Below are 22,665 nucleotides of genomic sequence, written 5' to 3' on the forward strand. Positions count from 1 at the left end.
ACTACTCTGGTAGTAGATACTGACCATGGTAAGGATAAAAGACTTGTGGAGATGGGTGAAATTCAAAAACCCCGTACCTTTCTCCCCAATTGATATTGCTGATCCTAAAACAATTACAAAAAATAAAAATAAGACTAAATAAAATAAAAAAGACAGGTATGGGGAGAAAGGAGAAGTTCTGCTGAGGCACCGGGACTTTTCATGAGCCCCTGGCTTCACATCACTTCCTGTCTCTCCAACAGGTCTTCTCTCTATACTGAGTTCCCCGGCCTCCAGGTTGGAAGCTGGCGCATCTGAATGTTAAAATTTTCTCCAGAAAAAAAGGAGCTTAAGATCTGGTCATGTGTGGAAGCTGGTAACCAACTTAGAGTCAAAAAGGAGTATGTGGTCTTCTGATATATTAATACAAATTAGCATTTAAATCACTGCACACCTTTGAGAACTCAAAGTATTTATTTTTGACATATTTACATACTTACAAAATTGATTTTATCCAATATATCACTCTACATAATATTATAAAATGAATACAATATCCTAGGGAAAAAAATCTACATTTCATAATAATTTATGTTTAACTCAACAACTTTTACAACAGATTATCAATTTGGCTTCACAAATCACTGTCCTTAGTTTTAGTTTTGTTTTTTTCTTCTTTTTGCCAAATAACAAAAGTAAACTAAAGGGCAGGCAGGCTGAAGTATTGAGTTGACCCTGAGTAACTGCTAATTTGCATAATTCAGAACAGGTGTAGTGTGTGCTTTCCTTTGTTTTCTTACCTGCCTATACTTAAGATGGCAGCATCTTATCTCTAAAGACTGAGGAAGAATGAAAAACAACATGGAAATCAGTAGAAAGAACTTCCAGCTTCTAAAATGTTTCCAACTTCAGAAGCCCTTGATACAGTTTCTGTCCAGAGTTGTCTCAAATTCAGCTGAGGAGGGAAGTGGGGCTGTGGCCCTTCAGGAGAATGCTTGCCCAGAGTAAATGAGGCTCTGCCTAGCACTGTTACAAACAAACAAAGCCAGAGGGAAACAAGGAGAGCAACAAAAACTGAACCCTTGGAACTAAATAGTTGAGCAGTCTTGAGAGGCTGATCTTAAATTTTATTTTCCTACTGATAAATGCAACCACCACCACAAACTCGCTAAAAATGCCAGCGTGGAAGGGACACAAAAACAGGCAGGAGGAGAAAAGGGCACAGGGACAGATGGGCCGGGAAGGAAACCAGGGTTTTGGACCGCTCAGGCCTAAAAGTCACCAGGCAGATTGAGCAGGGGAATCCTAGAAGACAAGGGTCAGGGAAACAAGCCGGTAGAGTCAGCCTGCTCTGACATCCTCCAAAGAGAATTCTAGGCCAGAGAACCTGTCTACAAAGAGATCAGACTGGATCAAACAGTTCTCTCTTCCATCAGCCTCCCTTCTCCTCCCTCCCTCATAGTAGGCAGACTAGGTAACAACAATTATCCAGTTTCAACCAAGCCATGGCATAAGTCTTAGGACTCAAGGAAAACCATCACCCAATAAGATGTCAGTGACCCCAGTGATTCTACTGGAATGACCCTCCGAAACAGTAACTAAGGTAATGCAGACTCAATCAGACAAGGGAAAAATAGGGTACCTTCAAGGTCTGTAAAACTTGCCTTTGGAGTATAATAAAATACTATTACCCAGGCAATGCCCCATCAAATGCTACTAGTTCCCCCTGTCTTGTATGTGTGTGTGTGTGTGTTTTCCAGGGATTGACCCTAGGGCCTGACATCAGCTAGTGTTCCATCATAGCCTAAATCCCCCGACCCAAACAGCTCTTAAAAACAGCACAGCAGCAAGTGGTAAAGAAAGACCCCAGCAATGAGAGTCACTGTGGCCGATTCACTCTGGGCCAGGCACATCACCACAGCCACAGACTTCCTTCCTGTCTAACTAAGCACCACACACAGTGCTTGGGGATTAACAAACACCCACCTCTAAAGTAATAATTCTCCTTCTGGAAAAGTATCAGAAATCATGTCATTACTGGAAAGCACTACGGCACAGCACACTGTACATGGAAGGACAGAGGATGAGCGTAGAGTCGACTAACTCTGGCATCTACAGAACTGTATCAACAAGGAAAAGAAAGTTAAATTACATTTCAGTACCAAATTATCTTCACGAAGATATCTGAATTGCATATACAGAGTTTAACTGTGTAAGAAAATTTTTTACTTAATTTTGACTTATGTAAATCCCCAAATGGTAAAATATATTATTTCAGGGAGAAAAAAGCATTTGCTAAAGGCAATGGATTAAATAAACTACATCGAATATAAAATCATTCCCTTGAAAACATCGTTAAGAAATAAAGGCAGAAGAGCACAGTTAGAAAAGTCAAGCTGTGCTTAAGGCAAACCAGGAAACAACCTTAGACACACACAAGATCCAGTTGATCAACATCCAGCATGGGTGAGCCCATGAGTCCTGCCCCCAAACTGGGGAGCTATTGGCAGCTGATGGGTTCTGAGGGATAGTCAGTTTTCAAGGATGTAGTCCCTCATAGGTCAACTGGTTGACAGCCTAACACCTATTTGGGCAGTACAAACTGGACTCGGTAAAGAGGACAAGAAGGGGGAGCATGGAGGGGAAGGGGTGGGAGACAAGTGTTATCAGAACATACTTCATGAACTTCTCAAATAATAATAAAAAGGAACTTTCACTAAAGAAAACACATACCATCCCAAGAGAAGGGGATCCCCTCTTAGAGTCTGGAGACGGTGGGCAGATGCAGGAGGAACAGTTGTCATGACAGCCAATTTGTGAAAGTGCCAACTTCCACAAATGACACCAGGGCTGGAGAGATGCTTCAGGGGTTAAGAACATTGATTGCTCTTCTGGAAGAACCAGGTTCGATTCCCAGCACTGATATGGTTGCTCACAACCATCTGTGACTCCAGTTTCAGGGTCTGATGCCCTTTTCTGGCCTCCCTGGGCACTGTGCACATGGTATATAGACATATAAGTAAAACATCAATACACAAAATTTTTTTAAAAAAAATATCAACAACAACAATAAAACCACAAATACATATCTGATCTAAAATAGATTTGGATGATCTGCCCTTTAGTTCTCACATAGCAATGAAGAAAAAAAAAACGTTATTTTCTGATGTTCATAGTTATGAATCTACAAAATGCCAAAGTTTAAAACAAAAAGGAAACAAATATAACTTCTAAACTATACATACATAATGACAAAACTATCCATTCTGTTAATTTGGCCCATATTCTATAAAACACAAGGAACTGTGCACAAACCCCCATGCCCCAGCAAGCATGTCAGGTCCGTTGCTGAGGATGTACACTGCTCACCGCCAAACCTGAGAGCATGTGCACACACAGATGACAACAGGGTTAACAGGGCAAGTAACACAGACGTGTTCTCAAGAAACCAGAAGAGCCAAGAACAATCATCCATTTGTGAACATGGATTTCTGCTTTATAAATCTGGTATACTGAATTGTGCTGTAAATATGTGTGTATATTTTGGGGAACTAGGACGTATGAAATCATGACAGTGAAAAGAGGACCTACTTCTTCTGTTTTACTGGAATGACACTGTGCCTTTATTTAATTGTTTATTCTTTTAAAAAGGACAATTGTAAAAACTGTTGGATTCTCTGGAACTATCCAGTTTCCTCTAACACAGAGCCAAGGGTGACGGCAGGTCTCCATTTCCCAGCAGCTGGTCTCACATGGGCCTGGGTGGCAGGCGCTGCTTATACATGCCTGCTAGAGCCTTGGCCGCGCTGTAGATCATCTGTCGGCGAGACATGCCAGTGAAAGCAAGGTGCCAGTCAGTCCGGCTGACGTTTACCAAGCTCTTTTCCAGGACTTCCCCCACTGTCACCAAAAGGCCTGACCACCTCAGATTGTAGTCCTGGGGAGTCAGGCTTTGCGCCTATGGAAAAAGGAAGGTGAGTTACTTGTCACACGCTGAAACAGCATTGGAACTCGCTATGTTACAGAAGACTCCGTGGTGTCTCAACTCTGTTTATTTTAATACAGATTATGACAAATCCTCAAAAGTATAAAGTTACAAGGGTGACTGCACATGCCTACTGTGTTAATGAGCCCAGCACACTCACGGGTCACACAGAATCTAATCTCCTCACAATTTACATTTTCAACAGGGGTGAGTGCACATCCAGTGAGAACCCCAGCTTCTCACAATTCACGCTGAGGGCTTAAGCTCTAGTTCTACGTTCAGGGTCACTTCATGTTAGTAACAGGTTTCTGCTAAAATCATGTTCTTAGAGCCACAGAATTCCAAGCAGAGAGAGACTACATATTGAGTTTTTAGCGCATTTAAGAAAGTCTTTAGTAGTTCCTAGACAGTGTCTGCAGATACAGATAATACGAGTCGGCAGCTCGCAAACAGCACCCAGGCCAGCAGCCACCAGCACTGTCGCTCCCCACCTTTACCCAGCCTGTAGGAACACTACTTCTCACACAGAAGTGAACGGCAAACAGATTCAAGGGTTCAACAGCCAGGGCTGGTTTAGAGTCCAGAGAATATCTGCAGGCAGCATGACCTGCACTCTACACGCATGCCCCTCTACCTGCTTCACAATCACCCCAAGGGCTTCCCTTTACCTCAAAAACAAAAACAAAGAAAATAAATGAAACCAACAAGAAAAACAAAAACCATTTCTTAGGCTCAATTTGGAAACACTACAGATGATTACAAGACAAATAGTCAAGAGTTACATCAAATAGCTTCCTACCAACCCTGACAGAGACAGTGCCATGCTCTGCACTACCAGCATTGCAGTGTGCTCCAAAGAGAGACACATTTTCTCAGAGAACATCAATTGTCTTCCCATACCAACAAATGTCCTTACATTTCAAATAATTGTAAAATGGGGGCAACAACTAACTACTCATTTAACGATGACAGCAGGCACAGTACATTTCATTCATTAGAGAATTAAGAGAAGATTTCTATAAAATATATCTAAGTACAAATCAGTTTAGAAACTGTCCAGGGGTACATCATTAGGTCTGTTTTCAGCCAGCAAATCTAAAGATATATTCCTATCAGCTACATTCTTTTAAAACTTTATTTTTACTTTGTGTATGGGTATTTTGCCCGCCTGTATGCTTACACCTGCCTGAATGCAGGTGCATCCCATGTATACCTGGTGTCTGCAGAGAGAACCAGATCCCCTGGAACTGGAGTTACAGACAGCTGTGAGTTGCATGTGGGTGCTGGAAATGGAACCCAGGTCCTTTGGAAGAGCAGTGTTCTTAACAACTGAGCCAATTCTCCAGCACTCATCCAAATTTTGTTTGTTTGTTATTTTGGTTTACAGAGACAAGGTGTGTAACCCAGACTCGTCTGAGACTTGCTCTGTAGACCAGGCTGGCCGTAAGCTCACATAGATCCACCTGCCTCTGCCTCCCAAGTGCTGGGATTAAAAGGTATGCACTACCATGCCGGCTTTCATTTAACTTTTTAAATATTGACTTGTTACTAAAATGAACAACAAAAAAAGATGATCAGATCAAGGAGAAGAGAAATAGATAAAATAACACAAATGAAGATGAGATAAACAGGGGCTGGGGACACGGCTCAACTGGTAATGACCACCGAGTAAGACAAGGGCCTAAGCACCCACTTAAGAAAAGCCAAATGTGAAAGCAACTGCCTGAAATCCCAGTGCAGAGGAAGTAGAGACAGGGGGATTCCTAGGACAACTAACCAGTCAGCCTTGCCTAACTGGTGAGTTTCAGGTCTGAGAGACTTGTTTCAAAATAACACAAAGCAGGGTGGAGAGCTCCTGAGACATCTGAGGCTGGCATCCTCTGGTTTCCACACCGGCACACACCAGCACCTGCATCCATACCAGACAGCTACAGGTGAGTAAGGGAAATGAAAACAAGGAGTACATGTGAAATAGATTTAAAGGCCAGTTTTCTTCTGATTCCGGGGCCATGAACATAAAAAAGAGGAAAATAACAACATGGTACAATCAGAAAACCGACAAGCACAACAAAAGCAAAGAATCAAGGGCATAATCCTCACAATAAATATGGAGTGTCATGAAAAGGCAAAGAAACTAACCTGCTGCACAAACTCCAAAGGCACCGGCGTGGCTTGAGTAAAGGCTTCCAGGCGGATGCCATGCACCGGGTCTTCAACCACTAAGCAGCCGATGTCAAACCATCTAGAAGAGAAACAGAAGCAGCACACTGTTTACATGCTAAATAAAATGAGAGTGAAGATACAAAATGGCAAAGCAAGTTCCCTCTCACTGTTCAGACTAAAGTACTACAGTTCCCAGAAATAAAATGTCTAATTAGTTTGCACATGGACAAGTCATAAACGCAAAACTAAAATTACTTTATTGTCTTAATTTCAAGAAGGTAGAAAGAGAGTAACAAAAAAGAAAACAGAACTAAGGTGGGGATGACGGGAATGGGGGTTCTCAAATACACAGCTAACTTACCAGAACATGCAAAGAGCTTCTTGTGGGTAATATTTTTAAACAATACTTGCTAAAATATGGGGAAATTTGTAATACCAACTCTCAACAGCATGCAACCATCTAACAATGTTACTAAATCAAGAAATAAGCTCATTCAGAGGAAATAACTGTGTGCTTGAGCCTCATGAACGTGAAATCTTCGAGTCACAGTTGTAGCCAGGAGCCAGACTTTGAAAGCACACTCATGACAGATACTTACCCATAGATTATAAAAACCAAGGCACCACAAACACATTTAAGATAACTGGGATAGCATCAGAATTCTAGCTCCCAGAAATATCAGACAACCCTGAATGTAAGCACTAAGGGCACATGGACAAGGTTATGTTTGTTCAATGTCTCCATCTTTTAAAAAATAAGTAGATTTTAAAAGCACAAAGAACCACAAAACGAATAAGGAAATAACACGTTTAAAAAACCACTAAATAAGACACAAGGCAGCATAAGCAACTCCACAGAATATTAAAGTGGTACTTTGAAATGTCTCAACATTTACATCTTAAAAACATTTCAACTTACGAATACTAAATAATATTTATTCCACTTGACTACTAATCAAAATCTCATATTTTATTTTAACAAAGTCTCGTTCAAGAAAGTGCAGCCAAGCTCAGCTACACCTTGTTTTGCCTTGTTCTGTCTGCTGTGGGCAGTGTCCATCCGGATACTGCACTGACCCAACTGGAGACTGCACCTTTGCGTCCTGAGAAGCTCTAAGCCACACACATCAGAAGTCCAGTCAACCTCTAAAGAGTACCACCTCCGTGATTCTAGAGAAGCTAAATAAGAAGGTGAACCCAAAGAAATACATATAAGCATCCTCCTGAATATTAACCTTCATCAGGCGATGAAAGAAGAGAGAGACAGAGACCAACATTGGATCACTAGACTGAAGTCTCACGATCCAAAGGAGGAGCAGAAGGAGAATGAGCACGAGCAAGGAACTCAGGACCGCGAGGGGTGCACCCACACACTGAGGCAAAGGGGATGTTCTATCGGGAACTCACCAAGGCCAGCTGGCCGGGGTCTGAAAAAGCATGGGACAAAACCGGTCTCGCTGAACATAACGGACAATGAGGACTACTGAGAACTGAAGAACAATGGCAATGGGTTCTTGATCCTATTGCACGTAATGGCTTTGTGGGAGCCCAGGTAGTTTGGATGCTCACCTTAATAGACCTGGATGGAGGTGGGTGGTCCTTGGACCTCCCACAGGGCAGAGAAACCTGCTTGCTCTTTGGGCTGAGGAGGGAGGAAGACTTGATTGGGGGAGGGGGAGGGAATGGGAGGTGGTGGCGGGGAAGAGGCAGAAATCTTTAATAATTAAATAAATTAATTAATAAAAAAAAAAAAAAGAGTACCACCTCCACCAGACACTGCAACCGGGAACCTGCTTTCCCATCCCCTCTGTGAACCTGCAATCCCTGCCACATGCCCAACGCCCTTCCATTTCGGTCCCTGGCCCTGCCAGCTAAGGGAACTTTCAGATTTCCCTCTTCTTCATAAAGTCCTTCAACAGGATCACAACTGGGGCCAGGGGTGGGGAGAATCTCAGCTGATCACTTTTGGTCACTAGGGATCTCGATCTTTAATTCCCGTGTATAAGACAAGGTTAGAGGAACATGATGGACTGTGGTCCCAAGACAGTTATATTTCCCAGGGCAGAGAATGGTTCACACTAGATTCAGAAGCCACAAAGAGATCGCCTACCATCACCAGTCAAGCCACAATGAAGTTGATGCTTAACACATTGTAATAACATTTTTGTGCACTTAACATGTCCAAAACTAAGACCAAAGTCTAGACCTGTCCATCTCAGAATATTTACACTGGCATTATTCTTACGTGGAAGAAGACAACAGGCTAATTTTTCCAACTCTGCATGAACGAATGACAGTATCTGAAGAGCACTAACCAGGTCTATATGGTTCTACTCGTTTTACCTGGCAAGCACCTGGCAAGCACATTTCGAGATGTTTTCCCTTTTAGCTGATTGCTCTCCCTGGCAGATGTTCCAGCTCAGTAGAGACCACATTTTGCAAATTATGGTTACAAAATGCTAGGCAACAAGTAAACAAAAAATTTAAGACAACACCATGAGATTCTCAGCATATCCAAACAGGCTTTCCCATGGAAAAAAAAATCTATTAAAAACAGAGTCATAGAGCCCTCAAGAACAATGCTGAACTGTGCTTCCGGAGGCTTTGTAAAGCTACACACATTGTACTATGCATCTCCAGCCTGTGTGGACCATCAAGTCTTCCTGCCCATCTTCCAACACTTGAGTCACATGGGAGCAGTGTGCTTACTCCCAAGGCTCTATCAGACCTGGCCAGGCTGATGCACAGTGTATTTCCTACATTCAGTCCTAACATATCGAGTGGTTGTCAGCACAGCTTGAGAGGCAGGCATCGTTCTGCACTGCTCAGTTACAAAAGAAAAGTAAGGACAGAGTACCAGCTAAGCGCGGGACAGTCCCACTATCAGAGCAGACTCCCACTCTGGCTCAGAACAGGAGGCACCTTCTCTAGGTGTTCCATGTGAGGACCTAGAGACTCCAGACACGGCTGTGTTGATTCCCAGGGTGCCCTGCGCCTCTTACTTGTCGGGCAGCAGCTCAGCAATGAAGTTTTCCACCGACACAGCAGTCTGTTTCTCGTGGATTGCGCCGGTCCTCCGCAGGCTGTCTATGCGTTCCTGGGCGCCCTAGAGCAAAAGCAGCGCAGGTTGCCAACCAGTTTTTAAAACAGTATTAATGTTAAATATACTATTCTTAGCTATACAGTACATGCAGGTATTTAACACAATACACTCACCTTTAATCACAACACTTGGAAGGCAGGCATATCTCTCTGAGTTCAAGGACAGCTGGGTCTACAGAGTGATTGCCAGAACAGCCAAAGACACACAGAGAAACCTAGTCTCAAAAAGGTTTGATCAAGTAAGACCCCCTTAGAAATCTCCAGTAGGAATAGAGGTCTAGATGTCTGAGTTCTACATCCAGAACAGTTTCAAGACTGCTAGCTGAGATGATCAAGCCCCACAGTATACTCCAGTCAGGACTTGATCATAAGTCTAAATTTTCTTTAGGTTCCCATAAGATTACCAGTGCCCTCAGTCAGTAGGAAGTAGCCTGGAAAACTACACCCACATCCCTCCTCCCCAAAAAACCCTGAATTATGGATGTTTGCTTTTGTTTAGAATGTTGGTTACAAGTTGTTATGGATACTGGTCAGGAGAAAAGGTAAACAAAGGAGATTAGGTTCAGAGTTCTTGGGTTTTTTAAGGGGGGAAGTGCTGTGGGACAATAGTTTTTTATCCTGTCACTCGTATTATTTTTGATAAACACTGATTGGCCAGGAGTCAGGCAGGAAGTATAGGCGGGGCAACCAGGCAGGAAGTATAGGCGGGGTGAGGAGAACAGGAGAATTCTGGGAAGAGGAAAGATTCAGTCTGCAGTTGTTACCAGTCACAGAGGAAGCAAGATGAGAATCCCTCTTTGACAAAGGAACCAAGCCACATGGCTAACACACACAAGAATAATGGGTTAATATAAGATGTAAGAATTAATTAATAAGAAGCCTGAGCTATGAGGCCAACCAGTTTATAATTAATGTAGACCTCTGTGTATTTCTTTGGGACCAGGCAGAACAGAAACCTCAGCCAACACTCACTGACTCTGGACTGATAGTGGGCAAACCTGTATGGGACCAGATTAGGCCCACTGAATGTGGGGGGCAGTTGTGAGGCTGGGGCAGTCTGTGGGGCCACTGGCAGTGGGACCAGGACTTATCCCTAGTGCTTGAACTGACATCTAGGAGCTCATTCTTTTTGGAAGGATACCTTACTCAGCCTAGATATGGGGGGAGGGCGTTGGTCTTACCTCAAAGTGAAGTATTAGACTTTGCTGACTCCCCAAGGGAAGTCATATCCTTTTAGAGGAGTGGATAGGGAGGTGGGGTGTGGGAAGGTGGAGGAGTGGGAGAAAGGGAGGGAGTGGTAATGGGGAAACTATGTAAAATGAGAAAAGATTGTAGTATTAAAAAAATCCTAATAAAAAGTTGCCACCATTTCAAATGGTCCCATGTGTAATACTGAAGTGCTATCTGAGGCTAAGCATAGGAGGGCTCTGAAATACTTTAGGAGTAAAACGTGTGTGCTAAATAAACTGCATCCCAACAGGGGTTACAAGACCGCTGGCTATGACTTTATTATAATGTATATACACACTAGCATCTATTTGCACATATAGAGCTGTATCTAAACAGAATCAAACATTAAACAAACAGCAACAACAACAAAACTTCTATGTTGATAGCCTAGCCAAAAACACTGTGGCCAGAGGCCCACACTGACCTAATCCTTTTTCCTTTCACAGCAAGAGTACCATAATAACTAGTATGATGTACAGCAACCTCATAGAAAAAAACTACAGAAAACTATGGTCTGTCTTGCAAACAAGACCAAATGATGGAATAGAAACAAGAGGAGAGTCTACAACTGGTGTCAAGCTTTCTCATATAAGAAAATGGAAGGGCAGAACTGCCATTGACTGAGACTACATATAAGAAAAAAGGAAAGTTTCATTTTAGGCATACTGAGCTTGGGATATTCAAGTAGAGTTGTCAAAAAGACAATTTTTACGTAAATTCAAAATTCACGAGCAGTCTTAGCAGTTATATGAAGCTGCAAGCGTCAGCATAAGATGCTGGCTAAGGCCAGGGACGACATGAGGTCAGCAAAGGAAGTGTATGGAGACAGAGGCCAAGAGGAAGCTAGAGAGAAAAGCAAGGTGTGCACTCAAAAGCCACAGGGAGACTAACAGACTGAAGTAAAAGTCAGGCATGGTGCTGCAGGCCTACAATTCCAGAACTCAGGAGGTAGAAGCAGAATCAGGAGTTCAAGGCCAGTGTTGGCCTCAAAGCAAGTCTGAGGCCAGCCTGGCTATTCAAAAGGCTATTGAAACAACAGAGAAGATGACCACCTGCCTCAACAGTTCCTGACCAACCAAATACACAGCAAGCCTATTATTGGTGGGCTTTAAGTGTATTCTGATTAGGACAGGTAAGTGAAGAAGTGGAGCTAGCCAACTGAAAACCCAACAGAGAATTGGAGAAAAATATTCAAAATTCTTACAGGAATTTTTACTGCAGAAGAAAGCAAGCATGATAGACTGATACAGGGGAAGTGAGGTCACAGAACCACACGGGGGAAGTGAGGTCACAGAACCACATAGGGGAAGTGAGGTCATAGAACCACACAGGGGAAGTGAGGTCACAGAACAATACAGGGGAAGTGAGGTACAGAACAATTTAGGGGAAGTGAGGTCACAGAACAATACAGGGGAAGTGAGGTCACAGAACCACATAGGGGAAGTGAGGTCACAGAACCACACATGGGAAGTGAGGTCACAGAACCACACAGGGGAAGTGAGGTCACAGAACCACACAGGGGAAGTGAGGTCACAAAACAATACAGGGGAGGTGAGGCCAAAGAATCTATTGGGATTTCCCTTCCCCTTCTTTTTTTTTCCCCCTTTATTTGGCTCTTCTTTTTTTTATTATTAATTTATTTATTTTTTAAAGATTTCTCTCTCTTCCCCGCCACCGCCTCCCATCCCTCCCCAACCCCCAACCAACTCCCCCTCTCTCATCAGCCCTAAGAGCAATCAGGGTTCCCTGCCCTGTGGGGAGTCCAAGGACCTCCCACCTCCTTCCAGGTCTATTAAGGTGAACATCCAAACAGCCTAGGCTCCCACAAAGCCAGTATGTACAGTAGGTTCAAAACCCAGTGTTTGGATGCCATCAACTTCATTTGTTCTTGAATGATTGTGTCTTTGTAACAATGTGACAGAGAGTAGTGTGTGTGTATGTGTGTGTGTGTGTGTGTGTGTGTGTGTGTGTCTACTGGGACCCAACAGATATTATAATTTCATTAACTGACTTGAAAGGCAATATTAAGTTACAAAGATTCCTTTCAAGATCATCTATTCTTTTTGTTCTTTCTTAATGAAACTGCCATCCTCCTCTAATAATCAAAACCTAATTGAGACTTATTTAATTAAAACTCCTTTACATCCCTCATAACATTACAGTGTTGACTAAGGATAAAGCTGGCACTTCAGAATATAAATCTGCAGTAGTCCCCACAGACCACAGGCTCCTTATCACAATTATTGGCAAATAAACTGCAGGTCCCAAACTCTGGAAAAGTTTTTACGCTCACCTTTAATCCAGCTGCATAGCCTACTGGCTGTGGGGCGATATTGGACTGTCCAGCTTCCCCCACAACCACAGCTAAGCCAAAGACTTCCTGGAAGGCATCTCGGACAGCAGCCACTTTCACTTCTTTATTTGAGGTTACAACAATATCCAATTCTCCTCCAGATTCTATAGAAACCAAAGGGAACTTCAATTCCAAATTTAACAGTAACTTTCTGGTAATTACTACCATATCATAAGCTTACACTGTATTTACTGTACCAGCCTCATACATGTAAGCCTCATACACGTATGTACCCACCATAACACAGCTAAGCACTTTGTCAGAACTCAAACCCAGGTCAGACACAAATCCTCTTTTTATCACATCTTCTGATCAAACTATCAACTTCCCTGGCATTTTAAGGATGGGAATTCAGCACATTCTCTGTGGTCACAAGCCGAGGCCGGCACACACCTCCTACTGGCTCCAAGTCACCTATGGTAACCGGAGCACAGTTCTTCAGTATTCTATGAACACTCCAGAACACATTAACTCTGTCTGAAGCAAGTCTTCTACAGTCAAACAACCTTAGGAGAGGGTACCAGTAGGAGAGTTCAACGGCTGAATTCTATGCTTTCTCATTAACCAGCTTCATTACCTTGAGGAAGACAGGGTTGGTTTCTTTGTAGGAAAACACCTGCCATCTCAGTGGGCTTGCTCTAAGAACTGACTTCTAATATAGTATGCCCAATGGAACAGCAAGAGCTCCAAAAATGCTCATTTCATAATGTCAAAGATGTACACAAGAAGAAATATATAATTATTATCTCCAACTAGATTGGTATGAATATATAAATATGAAAATAAATACATGGAGTAAAGTCAAACTTATGAGTCCTTTGGATGGTTACAAACATAAAGAATTCTTTGGGTTTTTACATTTGTTTGTATTTTGCTGATTTTTGAGACCATGAATTTGCCATGTACCAAGCCACATGGCAGAGCACAGATAAGAAATATGGGTTAACTTATAATGTAAGAGACAGCTAGTAAAAAACTTAAGGTATCGGCTGAGCATATATAATTAATATTAAGTCTCTGTTGGGAGCAGCTGCTGAACACACAGAAAAGTCCACCTACAAATGGCGCCCAAACATCTGACACATACATCCACCTAAGACCTGAGAAAGCTTCACAAAGATTCTAAACACACAAAAATGAAGCCACATGCGGCTTCCTACTCTCAAATCTTTCATACTAGCCGAGAGCACTGCCAGAGTGAGCCCTGCCAGCATGCCATGAACAAGCCACAGGGCGGGTTTAAGTTTTATCATGCAAACAAAAGATTACAGACAGAAAGTAAAGACAGATCCAGATGGGAAAAAAACCTTAATGAGCTACAATGTGACAATGTGTCTAATATATACATAAGCTCGTGAGACAAAGAGAAATGATATAGATAGTCATAGAAAAAATAGTTTAAAAATAATGAAATATTCAAAGAAGGAATAAAGTAATATAATGGTAAAAATCCACACAAAGATGGAAAATACATGGGGAGTCTGGATCCTGTATGTTACTGTTGTCTTTGAATTTTCTGACTGCTGATGAATGAACGACAGCTGCTAAGACACTCCGCATTATGGAAACTGCTGGATTAAATCAACCTACATATTTTAAAAATATCTTGACTTCAAAATGGAAATAAAAAGTGTGCTGCTTTAGGGTAGAGACTGTGAATTCATTCCAAGTTGATACAGATTAGGTTTGCTCTGGGAAGATCCCCTGAAAATCCTGGCTACAAACATAAAGTAAGCATAAAAAAAAACCTACAAAAAACATAAAGTATATTTTATCTGCTCAAACTAAAATAAAAAATCATCTTTGACTAACTTGTGTACAACACAATCTATATTCTGGATGGGCAGTGGTGGCGCACACCTTTAATCCCAGCAAAAAAAAAAAAAAAAAAAAAAAAAAAAGCTAGACAAAAAGAGTTAAATTCAAAGATCTCTTTCTAAAGAAAAAAAGAACGGCAATATGATACAAAAATGATGAGATAAAAAGGTAGATTATTGAATCTACTTTAATTCAACTATTAATCTCAAAGTAGTTTACATTAGTATGGATTTTGGTTTAATGGCACAAATTTAAGGTTAATTTTGTTATACTGTATTATGGTTTCTACTCTTGTTTGGGGCATTGTGCTTATATCACTCATTAAAAAATGTAATGTATAATTAAAGTACAAGTTAGTAGTTGGTTATCTATAATAATCACACTTGTAGCCATAGTAACTATGTTTTCAAGGTCATACGGAGATATATTTAGACAGATAAACAGTCTTCAAACACTTCAAAGACCTATAGAATGTGGCATTCAATATGTTTAATAACCTAAGGCTTTTCATGTCAGTGAAATATATCTGCTCCTGACAGCAACAATTTGCTTCAAAAGAGGATGATGGGCAGTGAAGAAAACCCATATTGAGTTTGTTTTCTTTATGGTAAAAGCTAGCCATTTGGGGAAAAGAAACTGCCCTTGCCTTAATTTCTGAGAATATGAACCAGCAGGACAAAAAGGGCAACTGCCAAACTTTGCCAAGACAAGGTAGGGCAGTCCTTCAAAACTCCGTTTCTCAAAAATATCGGTCAGATATACTAAGCATGTACGATGCCCCAATATTACAAAGAACTTGGGTGACTGTCCAGGTAGTCAGATGTCCCTGTCCTTAGGTAACATTATACCCTTCTGGGTTCTTTGAGGGAATTAAAGATTAAATAATTAAAAGATTTCCTTAGTTATGATAAAAAGGTAAATTAGGTATAAATCTTTAAGACTCACAAAGGTAAGATAGACAGTATTTTCTCTAAATTTTCCAAATACAAACGAACTAGCTATTATAACTATAATTCTTACTTGATAATTAGTTTTGTTGTATATAATTTTACTAAGTTAAAGTTAAAACTACCCTTTCTAATTAGACAGAAAGGAGGAAACGTGGAAGATGCCTTTATACTGTGTGAATTTATGTCACTATGATTGGCTTAATAAAGAAGCTGACTGGCCAATAGCTGCATGAGGTAGAGGTTAGGTAGAACTTGCAGACAAAAAGAACACAAAGAGAAGAAGCTGAGAAAAGGTACCAAGCCACGTGGCAGAGTGTAGATAAGAAATATGGGTTAATTTAAAATGTAAGAGCTAATTTATAATGGTATATTATTTGTGTTTTAATGAATAAAGCTTGCCTGAAGATCAGAGTGCAAAGCAGCCATACTAGTCAGCCATACAGGCCAGACAGTAGTGGCACACACCTTTCATCCCTGTAGCCACACTAGTTAGCCATAGAAGCCAGGTGGTGGTGGTGCATGCCTTTAATCCCAGCACTAGAGAATATAAGAAGGGAGGAAGCAGGTCTCACGCTCAGTCTCAGTCTGAAGATTTGTGGAGAAAGAATCACCTATTTCAGTCTGAGGTAGAGGTCGCTTTGCTTTTCTGATCTTCAGCTTGAATCCCAATACTGTCTCTGGGTTTTTATTATTCATGCAACGCCACACTAGTTAGTAACAAGCTTAAGCTGTAGGCTGAGCATTTATAATTAAGTCTCTATATGGTTATTTGGGAGCAGCTGCTGGGACACACAGAAAAGTTCACCCACAATCAAATTACTCCTTCCCTCTTCCAAAGTTCATACTATGAAGTTCTAAAACTTATATGATGATGATTAAGCAAAAGATAAATCAGTTACACAAAACTCAGGCTGAGAATGAATTTGAATTATGAGCACAGGAGGAATTTCTATCAGTTGCATGACAGAAATGAACTGAAACTACAATTGTGAGTGAAACTGACAAACACTTTAGAAACGTGGCTGATACTGGGCTCAGTTCTATACATACTGATATAGGGAGCCATGCCGGGGTCCAGCGTCGTGATCATGCTCTCTACTGAATGCTTGGTCTTATCAAGCACAGATCTCACCATAGGATTCCCAGCAACGCCCTGGACAAAGCAAGATTCAAATGTTCAGTTCAAGCAAGGAATACCTTGACTTTCGTAAACATGACAGAACTTTTTTAAAACTTTATTTTTGAGAATTTCATACATGAAAACAATTAAGTATTATCATTCTACTCCCTTCCCCTCTCCAAATTCCCCCATGTCTCAACACACTACTCTCAACTTCATGTCAGTTAGTGCTGCATATATGTGCACAGATGTGGGGACATCCCCTGGAGCACAGGCAACTTGCCAGTGGTCACCTCCTAAAGAAGAATGATCTTCCGTCCCTCAGCTACTGTTCACTGCCAATGACTCCTCCAGGTAGAGCCTGGAGATCCTCTACCACATCTACGCTTAAATGTTTGTCACTGAAGAGTTGCACAGCTACTCACAGTGCTCAGCCCTAAATGGGATACCTGAATTAACCACACTACTACCCAGGAGCAGGGAACATCACAGAAAAGGAGGTGGAAAAACCGTGGCAGCCAAAGGCTGGGAAAGAGTGTTGTGAAATGGTGCCTCCCAAACACGGCCGGCTACTGTAACCATGCTCACAACAGCTGTGGTTACCGGCGAGACCAACACAGGAAACTTTTCTTTTTAAGTTTCTCAGGCATTTGTATACCAATATTTTTTTAAAAAAAAATGCAAATGGTATTTTTGGAATCTCTGAGTAAAATGAGGTCAATCAGTGTCAAACTCCTACTACGATTCTAAGTATTGCTCTTGGCTTCTTCCCTTCGCATAGAAAGCAGGCCGGGCAGTCTGTGGAGGGCTCTGGAGCAAACACTGCTCGAAGTGTTAGTCTGAAAAGTGTGCTTCAGTTATAAATACATTTATAGGAAGACTTGTCCCTCGGGGTTCCAAATGAGGACTGCAGCCATGTGTCTATATAAGGCCACACTTTGTTCCTTAAAAAGATGAAGGCAGTAAAAAATATTTCTCACCTTTATCCCTCAGAATAGCTCCTGACTGCCTTAATGCGTAACTTTGTCCTTCACATGTTCTACCCAAGCTCCTTTTCTTGTTGTCCCCATTCCCAAACCCTCTTCCTTAGGTGGCTTTTCCTTCCGGATTCTTCAGCCCAACAGCACCATGAGGTGTCAGGCAACCTCACGACAAAATCATGTTTGCTACTACTGTGACAAGTCCCAGAGAGTGGAACTTGGTATTACAACTAGTCTCTTTACAAAGCAGGAAGAAGGCTGTCATTTCTACATAAGAAAAGATTTCACAGCATAGTGAAACATAAAAGCAAGTGTAGAAAGCACAGATTCCTGAAACATGACCATGTTAACCACTTAGTTTAAACCTGTGCTTAATGTACGTAATGAAACTGAACAGCTTCTCGGCAGAACCCTGGGACGAAGTTGACAGAATGAGTTCAAATTTTTTTTTCTTAAGAAAAAAGTGGGAAGGACCAGCAAAGTGAATGTCAAGAGAAAACATTATTAGAGGCTCACAGAGCCAGAACCGGAGCACACAGCAAGCATTCAGCATGCATCAGTGGAATGACCAAGCCTAGGTACAGTTTAAATGGTGTGCTACTATTACAGAGCCAGGTTCAATGGGATAAAAGACAAGGCCCAAAGACTGACACTAATGTGTAATTTAGTAAACAAAATAAGGGGGATATCGGGTTGCTGAGGGAATGACCTCATAATACTCCATTAAGAGGCTGGAAAACATTTAAATTCCATCTCTGCTGTACACAGTGTACTGACATACATCAGCTACACGGAGCTGCTCGGGGTTAGAGCTGAAGTGGTTAAAAAACCTAAACGGAATGTAAAGGTATTCTTTCCACACACAGAACTGAAAGAGATGCACAGAAATGACTTCTTAACACAAGCACTTTTATGAGGAAAAAAGCATAATAAAATTAAAATGCAGATCAAAATAGGAAAGGCCATAATGTGTACATCTTAAAATAGCATTGCTTTAGCCAGAGTTCTTAACAAACTCACTTAGAGAAGCAAGTCTCCCAACTTCAAAGTGGGTAAAGATGAACAGAGAATAAAGACAACAAAATTTCATGGAGAAAAGAAAGGCCAAAATTAATAGCAAAGAAATGAAAAATTAAAACATGGTTTCAAGGTTGGGAGTTTGGCTTTTAAGGTAACACACCTACATAGCATGAGGACCAGAGTTGGGATCCCCAGAACCCACACACATGGGTGTGGTGGCCATATGTAATCCCAATGCTCAGGATGGAGAGTCAGAGCAAGTTGGCAAGCCAGGCCAGTTCAAACCACAAGCTCTGGATACAGCAAGAAAGTGGACCTCAATATATATGGTAGACATCACTCATAAGCCACTGTGTTTCAACCCAAGGACTCCTCCCTCCCTCCCTCTCTCTCTCTCTCTCAAACGCACACGTACTCAGGCACCAAAAAAAAAACACAAAAAAAAACCCAAAAAGGTTTCAAATGTTTTTGTCTATTGAATCAGAAAAAAAAAAACAATATTTCAAATTAACATCCTTTGTGGCCGTGTGAGCAATGACGGAACCACATGTGCTGGTGTGGCTGCTGGAAGGCAACATGCAGGAAGATCTAGGGCATCACAGGGCTTTCGTCCGGAACTAATGAGGTCAGAGATGCCCAGCAAGACGTGCATACAAGAGTGCTAAGTCATTTTATTTCTAAGAATTAGAATCAGAAGGGACCGCTGTATGGCTCAGCAGCCGTATCATGTTAATCAGGCCTAAGGGTGCAGGCCTGTGATCCTGTTACAAGCCAGGATGAGGCAAGAGGACTGCAAGCTTTAGGCCAGCCCGGGATACTAGGTGAGCCTTTCTAAGACTGAGAGTCAAAAAGAGAGTTGGGGATCAGGCTAGTAATGAAGTGCTTACCAGTGTGTGTAAAGCCCCAGGTTCAGTCTACACTACCCCCAAAAACAACAAAAAATGTACATGTTTACACATTTTTCTCAATTAAATAGAGTAAAATGACTTAAAAACTTACAACCGGATGGGTAATAGTGATAACAGATTGATAAAATAAAACATGGTTATGCAGAACCCAGCACCATGTAAGAAGCAGAGCACGACAGCACGTGTCTGAGCCCTCGCACTGGGACGGAGCACAGATGACAGGATCCCTGGCAAGGTGAATTGACAAATTCCAATTTCAGTGACAGACCTGTCCCAAAAAATAATGTGGAGAACAGAGGAAGACCCCTTATGGTGGCCTTCACATTCACATGCATGCGCGCGCGCACACACACACACACACCTGTGCACATCCGTCCATACATACAAACATATGCAGACCCCAAATACACAAGAAACAAAGACAATTTTACAGCTGGGAGGACATTAATGAAGTCTTCTAGAAAAGACAAAGAACACAAAGCCCACATCACTAATCCATCTGGATTCTTATTTAGAGAATGAGTACATGGTAGACACACATAGACAAAAGATAAGCATCAACTACAAAAATCTGGCCGTAAGGGGCTTGTTTTCCCTTACGCTGTACTGTGTTCTCAGAGCATGCCTTCCTACCCTGTACTGCCTTTCTCTACTGGATACCCTGTCAGTTTCACAACTGAACAGTGATTTGAAAGACAAACACCCTTACCTTGATAAAGCCCCAGATCCCACCGGCAGGTGCCTCATCCTGGCCTCTAATAATTCTAGGATCTTCCTGCTCCTCAGGGAAAGTAATGGCTGATGTGGTTCCAGGTCCCGGTGCCAGAGATGTCATACTGGCTTGCTGAGTAATGGGGGCTGGCAGAATACCTAGTCAATGGCAAAACATTTAGTTGGGTCATTTATTCCACAAATGTTTTCCTATAAAAAGATGAATCATGTGAGAAGCTTAAGACAAATCCACCCACAGAACTACTGAAGCACCTAAAGATGAAGTTATAACTCAGACCTCTATAAACAAAATGCAAAAATCCCTCAAGAGGTATTTCCCCTTTACACAGGTTTATACCAAGTGTCCAGAAAAACAACAAATACAAGCACACATACACACACTCAGGTGTCTGTGTGTGCATGTTCCTGTTTGTCCTACTCAGCATCTGGATGACAGGTGGACTTCTAATCTCCTTAATCCATAAAAATAATTGAGTTCTCAGCCCATCATTAAAAAAAAAAACAACAACAACAACAACAATCACCATACATACTCCATTTACTTCTCCAAAGGAAAACTTGGACCCATTGGGGCTGGAGAGAAAGTCCAGCAGCTGACAGCACTGGCTGCTCCTGCAGTGGACCCAGGTTCAACAGTCAATTCGATGACTTCACAACAATCTGTAATTCCAGTGGTAGCCGATAAAACAACTTCCTGGCCTCCTAGGCTGTTTGCATGCATGTGCGCATATGATGGCCATACATAAACTCACACACACATACACTCAAACACACACACAATAAATAAATCTTTTTAAAACACATGTAAACACAGGTAAGCATGTAATGTCTATGCTCCATAATAAATTTTTATTTGGAAAGATAGATAGGTCAATTTGGATACTAAATAATCAAAGCTAAAGTGCTCCTTACCCTAAAACCATGAACAGGAGACAACAAAGATTGGGTCTTGATAATCTGTTTCCATAACCACACTAAAGAAGGGGACTGAGAGAATGTAGCTGGCCTAGGAAAAGAAATGGCCTAGTATCACCACTTCTGGCATATGGAACTGGCTAGATAAAATGTACTCCCTAGGGAAGTTGGTTCTCTTGGATTACAACCTGCAGCCTATCAGTAAGTAACAAATATTAGCATGGAATATGAGAAGTCTTTCTCACACCTCAAATGTCAATCATATATCAATTTTTATACCACACAAAAACCACACAGTAAGTTATACTATTTTTACTGTTAATAATTTAAGTGGCAAAAAGATGAGCGTGGGAAACTCTGGAAGTCAGAGTGAGCCTAGATCATGAATGTCGAGAAAGCAAAGCCCCAGGAGCAGCAGGTGCCCACATCCACCCATAAACTAAATAGCACTATACCATGCACCTCCAAGCACTGTCTAGTAAACAAAGCACAGTGCAGCACTACTCAAAGCCGGCACGCGGCAATAAAGCGCCAAAGGCAGCTGCATACTGAGGAAAGTAAGAGATCACCTGTGACTGGGGGCGCAGAGAAGGACGGCATCAGCGGTGTCTGGGGCGCTCTCCCGGCATGGCCCTTTGTGATATCGTAAGCGGTACCGACAGAAAATCCTGATATAGGAGGACCCGAAGGGGGCGCAGATAAAAGCGCACCGGAGGCAGAAGTCGCAGGTGGGAAGGAGGATAAAGGCGGGCTGCTGAAGGCCATGGCAGGGGACGGAGACACGGAGGGCGGCACCGAAGTGCCACTCAGGGGAGCCGACGGAGGGGGTGCTGACGGCTGCACAGGGGGCAGGGATGGCTGAGGCGTGGAATAGGCATGTGGTGTCAGGGACTCCATCCCAGACACATTGGGAGATGAGAAGGAACTGGTTGCAGCTAGAAAAAAAAAAGCAGAGAGGATAAAACACAGAGGCTGAAAAAGCTTTTCATCTCATTTTCAAACTTTCACTGCTTGGGAAATTCCTAATGTGGTAAGCCAAATCTTATTAATTAATTTTAAAGGTGTAATTTCCAATGCACAACGCTTGTACCTGAGTGCAGGCCCCACGCTTATCCACCGGATAAACAGCACAACTCGAGGGTGGTGCCGTCCAAGAGCAGACCTTCCTTTTCATTTTGTTTCTTAGACAAGAAGGTCAGTTTTCATCCCTGATTTGAACATAAAAACCTAGACACTAACACCTCGAAAAAATTAATCCCCACAAAGTCCTAGGACATCAGAGACGAGAACTCTGAAGGCCGCTAGGTCTGCAGTGACTGAGAGCAAGCCTGCTAGTAGCGAGCGTCAGCCTCCTTACTTGTTACAAGACTACTTCTGTGCTGTGCTTAAGTTTAAAGGGCTACTTCTCTG

At 42.1% G+C, this 22,665-nt stretch overlaps 1 protein-coding gene across 2 annotated transcripts in view; it reads right to left on the reverse strand.

Annotated features, from left to right (window-relative positions):
* Positions 1–464: 464 nt before the first annotated feature.
* Positions 465–22,665, reverse strand: part of Prrc1 (proline rich coiled-coil 1) — a 29,817-nt gene continuing 7,616 nt past the window's right edge. For both annotated transcript variants that reach the window (XM_057789179.1, XM_057789178.1), the window contains exons 3-9: positions 21,825–22,190; positions 20,318–20,478; positions 16,631–16,733; positions 12,753–12,916; positions 9,130–9,233; positions 6,104–6,206; positions 465–3,937 (exon numbers count right to left, since the gene is read on the reverse strand). In XM_057789179.1, coding sequence (XP_057645162.1) covers positions 3,728–3,937; positions 6,104–6,206; positions 9,130–9,233; positions 12,753–12,916; positions 16,631–16,733; positions 20,318–20,478; positions 21,825–22,190 — 1,211 coding nt within the window. In that variant the 3' untranslated portion in view covers positions 465–3,727. The remainder of the gene's footprint in view (positions 3,938–6,103; positions 6,207–9,129; positions 9,234–12,752; positions 12,917–16,630; positions 16,734–20,317; positions 20,479–21,824; positions 22,191–22,665) is intronic.

This window comes from Chionomys nivalis, chromosome 14, assembly GCF_950005125.1.
Source record: "Chionomys nivalis chromosome 14, mChiNiv1.1, whole genome shotgun sequence".
In the NCBI taxonomy this organism is placed as follows: Eukaryota; Metazoa; Chordata; class Mammalia; order Rodentia; family Cricetidae; genus Chionomys; species Chionomys nivalis.